The following is a 7,361-nucleotide window of genomic DNA, read 5'->3' as shown; positions in this document are numbered from 1 at the left end:
GGCATCATAAATATCTACTGATCTAACTATCAAGTCTGCAGAGATACCTTTATATTGATTATCAATTCTCACTGTGTTACTTTGAACACAATTAAATAGTTTACTGTAGTGCTCATGCCATAGATCAGCAATCTTCTCTGGACAACTAACCCCTTTGATATCAGAAGGGAGGGGAGTTCTGTTATTATTTATGATCTTGACCTCCTTCCAGACAGGGCTGGACTGGGACAAGAAATCAGCCCTGGCATTTTTGGCCATGGCAGCCCACCAAGATTATTTATACGATATGCGGAGGCACACAACATACCAGAGGATATATGCGCATATTGTGCTGTTTCAACAATTAAAATAAAGCGCAGTAGCCTACATGGATGAGAGTAACCATGTTGAAAAATGCATACACTCTTTCACTATACTTACAGAGACTTTCATCTTTGGAGAGATGGCTACAATGCCACAATACCCATCTTGAAGTGAAAGTGGTTGTCAAAGAAACATTGCTAGAGATGTCTTTTCAGTGTTTAATGAAAATACTGTTTATACAAACGTGTACATTGTTTATAAAAATAGAAATTAAACAATTAGGTACGATCATAATTTTAATCTTTTATATAATAGCCCAAAATAACCTTTTGTTCTTTCAATGGCCACATGTAAAAACAGGAGTGGAGATTAAAAAAACTATTAGATCCTCGTGATTAGACGCTTACAAAATGTTTACACTCAAAAAAACAAGGCAGATTACAGGACTTTGAAGAAGAGAGGGTTCTGCATTTGTATTTGGGCACAATGGAGGTTTTGCAGCTAGGTCAAATCTCCTCTGAAATGACTAATGCTTATAATATGTACAGTTTGAACCGTCTCACAGTCAGCAAAAAATGCAAGAACAGAGAACAACAACAACAGGAAGTATACACAATATATGTATTATCTTATTTACACTAACTAGAACACACCAAATTATAACACAGTAAGTCAAAGTGGCACCCTAAAGTATGAGAGAGAGAGAGAGAGAGAGAGAGAGAGAGAGAGAGAGAGAGAGAGAGAGAGAGAGAGAGTAAGTTAAGGTATAGTTTAAATAATCTTTAGGTGAACAGAGAGATAATAGCTCATTTTGTACTTACATATGCTGAGACAAAAGGCTGCATGGACCTTGGTGCTCTGAGGGAGACAGAAAGGAGCAGTCAGATATGATAGATTCATCTGATACTGTCTCTTCTATAATCAAAATAAGAGCTATTTAGTAAACTCACAATGAAACAAAAAGAACACACGTGAACTCCACATCAGGGGAAGGCAATCCTTCACTCCAAAAATTACCTAAGGGGAGAGAAAGAGAGGCCAGGTGGGTCAAGAGAACAGTGAAAATTTGAATGTTTCAAAAAATTTACATTGATAGTATTGGTGTCTTTAAAGTAATACAATAATGGATAGTTGCATTCATTACAGTCACTCTGTAAAAGTAGTAGGCTTTATGACCATCCAGGTGGATGCCAGCAAGAACACAAAACAACAGTATTGTAAACTTACAAATTTGAAGAATGCCTGTGAAGTCCACACCAATGAAATGCACATCCCTGGAACACCCCTGGGGGACAGGGCAGCCTTAAAAAAAAGAGTTTGACAGACACAAAAAGTGAGTGATACAAACCAATTGCATTATAGCAGGACAGGACTGATGACTAAAAAAATAAATAGAGCTAGACAACAGTCTGATATACATACTGGTTGAGAAAATGTTGAATGGCCCTCCAATAGTCCACAAGAACAAATATGTAGCAAGGCAATGAAATTGGATGAGCAGGAACTTGAGCAACTGAAAACAGCAAGGGCACCCTGAGAGAGGAGGAGAGCAGAGAGCAAAGCAATAACAACATTATTTTCTGTCAACATTTTTTATTAAATCCACTAATTTAACACAAATGTATTTATTTATCATAAATCTCACCTTATAAAAGCAGTTTCTTCATTGATTCGCTCTTCTCTGCAACTCTGTCAATCACTGTGTCAGTTTCAAGGGACACAAGGACATCCTTTTCAATGGCCATCAACATGAAGGCTTCCAGTTTGCTGGCAGACAGGCAACTCCTCAGTCGGTTTTTGATGTAGCGAAGGGTGGAAAATGACCGCTCACAGGCTACCTGAGTTATTGACAGGGTTAGCAGAAACTTGTATGCCAACCCAAGTAGCGGATATGCGTGAGTCAGCATGTTAAACCTGAGAAGGATTTTGTAGCAGCACAGGGGGCACTCTTTGCAAGACACACAGGTTTTGCTTATTATTTCCATCTCTTCTTGGCCATCTGATTCCTCTTCAACTGCTTTAGTTGCGTAGTTATCCAATTGTGATTGTACCAGCCTGTCCCATTGCTGTGCCAAGTTTCTGAGTTCAATCTGTAGATCTGTCACAGTTGCCCTGCTGTCATACACAACTAGACACTTGCTGAGTTCTTGAAGTGCAGATACAGGGAGTGCACCGCCACTGGTCTGGATGAGGGGGAAGTTTTTGGGATGTAGGAGGGATAAATCTGCATACAGAGTGCCATGAGTGAGGAATCTGTGGTGCATGGCCTCAACAGCTGTATCCAGGATCTGGTGGTGAACATTGACCTCATAGGCCTTCTCTGAATCACTGAGGCTTTCATCCTGGGCCATCTCTCCTGGCAAGACTTTCTTCTTCTTTAGCCTTTTCTGAGGTAGTGCTGCCTCCACTTCCAAATCTAGATCATCCTGCTCCTCTAGCTTTTCATTTGCCCAATGGACAAAACAGTCAGCTGCATCTTTGACGGCCGGGAAATCTCTTGCTATCTTTGTAAGTGAATCGTGTGTTGTGGTGACCATCCTATGTGCAGAGAGGATGTCCATTCCTCCGGTCTGTAGGTATTTTGACAGTGGTGAGGTGAACTCAAATACCCGGAGGAATAACTGAGCTGTGAGCACAGTTTCGTATCGAAGTAAGCCGTCTCTGTATCCTCTGGCTTTGTTTCTTGCATTTGATGCAAGTGACTTCAGCTTCATTATGGCAGAAAGTGTGGACACCACTTCAACAAAAAGGCCGCCATCAGGTCTGCCAAAGTTTCCAAAAACTTTCCTCAGGGCATGATGTTTAGCCCACCATCTCGTCTCTCCAATTGTTGAGATGCGTTTGTGCCTCTTGTCCTGGCTCTCGGTCTCCCACACACTCACTCTTGTGTATGAGTCCCTGATGAATACGGCAATGTCGTTCAGCAGGTCAAATAGTGATCCACTTTCAATGACGCTATGGGTGGTATCGGACAATACAAGGTTCAAGACATGTGCATAGCACCACACATGCTGATGGGTGGGGTTTTTGGATGCCATTAATGCAGAGAAACCTCTGTATTGACCCTGCATATTAGAGGCTCCATCTGTGGCGTTTCCAATGCACAGGCCTATGTCCAATTGCAGACTCTCAAGGACTTCTGTTAACAGCGTCACAAACGACTGTCCTGTAGTTGTGCTGCATTGTACGACTGCAACCAGCCTTTCATGGACTGCATCCGTCACAAACCTCAAAATCACAGAACACTGCTCTCTCCCTGTAACATCTTGTGTTGTGTCGAGCTGCACAGAATACATTCCGGCTTTTTTGATGTCTGCTGAGATGCTCTCTTGAATTAAATGCTTGATAGCATCGATTACTGCATCCACAGTTGTTTTGGACAGGAGGGTAATGAGAGAGCCTCTGCCTTGTGTGCCTGAAGCATGGATCTGCTTGCTTTTCTCAATTACACTGCTGAGGTGCTCCTTTAAACACACATCATATTTCCCCAACAATATAATAAGTTCTAGGAAATTGCCATGGTCGAGACTGTTGATGTCCAAGGTGTACGCAGCTTCATTGTGCTCCTGCCTGTAGCTTAAGCCTCTCTTCCCTAAGACTCTCACAACCTCCACCACACGTTCCAACACCTGACGTCTCTTCTTCACCTGCTCACGGTGTCCTTTCAGCTGTCTTCCCTCAAGGAGGTGATCAACACTTGCTCTGGAGCAGTTTAATACATATGCCTCAGCACACTGTCTATGTGCCATGCCTCTCTCATGCTCCTCTATTCTTTGGTGCACATGCCTCCAGTCTGTCATGCCTCCAATGAAAGAACTTGGGTCATTGGGCTTGCTAAAAGCAAGGCAAAGAAAACAAAATAAAGCATTACGTTCATCACTATAAGTCAGCCATTTCCATGCCATGTCGTCCGTTCTTGTGAAGAGCCTCTGGATGACAGGGTTTGTGGCATTCTGCTGTGGGTGAAACTTAAAGAATTCCTGCCTTTTTGTGGAATGAGGGCGGCTAAAATAGTCTACAACTGCCTGATCTTCCTGTGACTCCTCCACTCCTACTCCAACAGTCTGACTTGACTAAACATAGAGAAAGAGAGAGAGACAGGAGCATTAATTTCACTAGTGTTATTTCTCTGGTTACCTACTAATGAATAATCATTATTAGCAATTAGAAATAGCAATATTTCACTATTACATGATAATAAATAATAACTGTAAGCTATAACACCTGCAAACTATAACATAATAGCAAGCAAGCTAAAATAACACTGTAAATTGGACACAAAGTCTACTCATAGCGCACACACGCACACACACACAAAAGAAATATTAGAACACATGTTTTCTCCAGGGAATACATGTTTGTCTAAATTTTGTTTATTAAGCTGGCTCACAAACAAGTTTTATCTATGTTTTCATGTCCCAAAAAAGCTGTTTACCCATAAAGCCTAATAAATTAATAAAGCAATTAAACACTGACAGCTTCCTCACATTAATGTTGTTCAAATAGCAATAGCAAAGTGATGCTCTTTCAATACACAGTCAACAGAGCTATTTAACTCCCCAAAGAAAAGCTAGCAAATGTTTAGTGGGCTAACTGTTGTGTTAGCTAAAATAGCCACTTTGACCGGGCTCAGTCTAGATTACTCTGTACAACATGTTGTTATAACGCAGGAGCTAACTGTTAGGAAACTACATACTGTGTTAAAGTTTAGGAATCTAGCTTAACAAATATTTCTTTATCAACACAAACTTAAATTTCAACTTCTTACCGCCGCCACTTCGTCTGAGGCTGAGCTCGGCCCCGGGGCCGGGCCGCCGCCAGCGCCACCCATCTCTGCGCTTGGCCTCGGCCGCCATTCAGTCACCTCTCCGTCCCCATCATCACCGACATCCTCCTCAGCCTCCGCCGCCGCAATTTCCACCGTCGCAGGTGCTAATGAAGCCGGGCCAGCTGTCGCGGCAAACATGTCCGATATTTTAGCACATGTTGCAGAGTTTGCCTCTAGGGCTTTTCTCTTTTTATCTCGGACTTTCTCCGCGCCTCCTTTCCGTTTTTTCTATTTTTCTGTCAGTGTCAATAAGTGACGTGACGTGACTGATTGACAGCCGAGACCCAAGGGCGGGACCTCGGCCCTCTGCTGTGTATGTGATTGGGCCAGGCCCAGCATAGAACTAATCATAATGAGTAATTGCCTGAGACCGCCAGGGACAAAGTATTTTTTTTAAACTTTCAGGTGAAGTTGACAGCCTGCCTGGCCTGCACGCACCTATGTGCCATGGGGGACCTCGGCCCTCGGCCTCGGCTGTGTGACTTGGCCGGGCCGGGCCGGGCCAGGCCGGGCCGGGTCCATTAAAAAAAAAAAAATTGTAATAATTATATTTTAATTTTTTTTTTTTTTTTTTTTTTTTTTTTTTGAATGGACCCGGCCCGGCCCAAAATGCCTGCCGGCCCACCGGGCATTGCCCGGTACGCCCGATGGCCAGTCCAGCCCTGCTTCCAGAAGTCAGTAAGATTGTTATTCTGCATCTTTCTGGCCAGCGAGTCTGCTCTCATTGTGTTTTCATTTCTCTTAATGAAACGAGTGCATATTTAAATCTAGCATTTGTGAGGTTTTTGTTATCAAGCAGCACTCCCTGTCTGGGTCTGCCTGCCTCTGACCAGACTCTAAAGGCTTCTCTAGCAGCAGCATGTTGCTCAGACACAAACTCATTCCAGACAGGCCGTGCGTTAGGGACCTTACTCTTGTGATTAATAAAAGGTTCACTGGAAGCATAAAGACATTTGACAATATCATCATACATGGCACAGAGCTTTTCAGCATTATGTTTATCCTTGCAGTTCATATCCGAGAATTAGTTAATAGAGAATATCTGTGCCGAACCTCTTTGGTCAATTTTGACCAGTCCAGTTTTCTTGGGGGGCCAGCAACAAGGGTACACTCTCAACATTTAGCAGCATAGCAACTGGTATGTGATCAGTGGTGGCCAGCCCATAACACATCTCTATACTTTCCAGTGAGTCATGAGAATCGGCTGTGGTTACAATATGGTCTAGCCAGGAAGTTGTGTGCCACGTTTCACTTATATAGGTAAAACTTGTATCAGGCAATAACGCTTGATATAATTAATTTAGTTTCATTACAGAACTGCTGCAGATGTTGTGCGAATAAACACTTATCTGACATGTCAGCATTAAAATCACCCATGACATAGACACAACATGAACTATTGTCCTCTATGAAGGACTGAATAAAAGCTAACCTGTTCTGAAATTCATCCTCAAGGTCATAGGATTCATATGGTGTGTACACATTTACAATAGTACATTTATTTTCATTGTGATTAAACTCCAACCCAATAGCCCAGTCAACGTTAAGCCACACCACCTTTACCGTTGGGTCATATTTTATGTTCCACAGTATAGCTACACCACCAGCTATCCTCCCACAAACCGTTCTCATGCTGAGATCGGTAGTGGACTCTCCAGCACCATGAAAGTTCTTGTGTAGGGAGTTCAATTTGTCCAGATCTTGCTTGGTCATCCAGGTTTCTTGAAGGCAGACAATGTCACTCTCGTCCAGCAATGTGTCCACCACCAAACGTCTTGATCTATCAGCAGCAGTATGTCCTACTCGGAGGCCACGAGCGTTGTAGGATACAACCCGCATTAATGATCTACCACGGACCCATCAGGGCAGCTGGCCAGTGTGTCTGTCTCCCTGGTCTCTACATATAGGCCTACATTCATCCCAGCATCATGACTGAGCTGAAGCTCGGTACCCTGAGAGCGGGGGGTATTCTCTGGTCGAGCTTTTTTGAAAGTATAGACCAAGGGTAATTACCAAACCACAACTGTCCCACCATTACCCATATGTGGCGCTACATTCCACGCCCTAAAGCACAAAGGCTTTCTGGAATGGATAGGCTAACCAAGCCCCCTCCCTTCACTCCTTGAGTTGAAATAAAGGCCCTTGTGGATCCTGGTGGTATTATATTTCAGATTTGGTATCCCATTGGTAATTCTGCAGCATAGATTTTTCTATACAGTTCCAATTTGTC

The 7,361-nt window shown here is 43.0% G+C and overlaps 1 protein-coding gene across 3 annotated transcripts; it reads right to left on the bottom strand.

Moving 5' to 3' along the window:
* Positions 1-201: 201 nt before the first annotated feature.
* On the bottom strand, positions 202-5,637 carry LOC124462749. 3 transcript variants are annotated; one of them, XM_047014361.1, is made up of 6 exons: positions 2,325-5,637; positions 1,726-1,794; positions 1,531-1,605; positions 1,254-1,320; positions 1,125-1,161; positions 202-988 (listed from the first exon to the last, which is right to left on the bottom strand). In XM_047014361.1, coding segments are annotated over exons 1-5 (2,097 nt in total). In that variant the 5' UTR covers positions 4,209-5,637; the 3' UTR covers positions 202-988; positions 1,125-1,159. The 3 variants fall into 3 exon arrangements, 2 of the variants coding, with proteins under 2 accessions (XP_046870317.1, XP_046870315.1); XR_006955479.1 differs by lacking the exons at positions 202-988; positions 1,125-1,161; positions 1,254-1,320 and having other exon boundaries at positions 1,577-1,605; positions 1,726-5,637; XM_047014359.1 differs by lacking the exons at positions 202-988; positions 1,125-1,161; positions 1,254-1,320; positions 1,531-1,605 and having other exon boundaries at positions 1,703-1,836; positions 1,949-5,637.
* Positions 5,638-7,361: the final 1,724 nt, after the last annotated feature.

The sequence above is a fragment of the Hypomesus transpacificus genome, unplaced genomic scaffold (assembly GCF_021917145.1).
Source record: "Hypomesus transpacificus isolate Combined female unplaced genomic scaffold, fHypTra1 scaffold_242, whole genome shotgun sequence".
NCBI classification, from domain to species: domain Eukaryota; kingdom Metazoa; phylum Chordata; class Actinopteri; order Osmeriformes; family Osmeridae; genus Hypomesus; species Hypomesus transpacificus.
The sequence above is the reverse complement of the archived record's forward strand: the minus strand, read 5'-3'. Positions and strand labels throughout refer to the sequence as shown.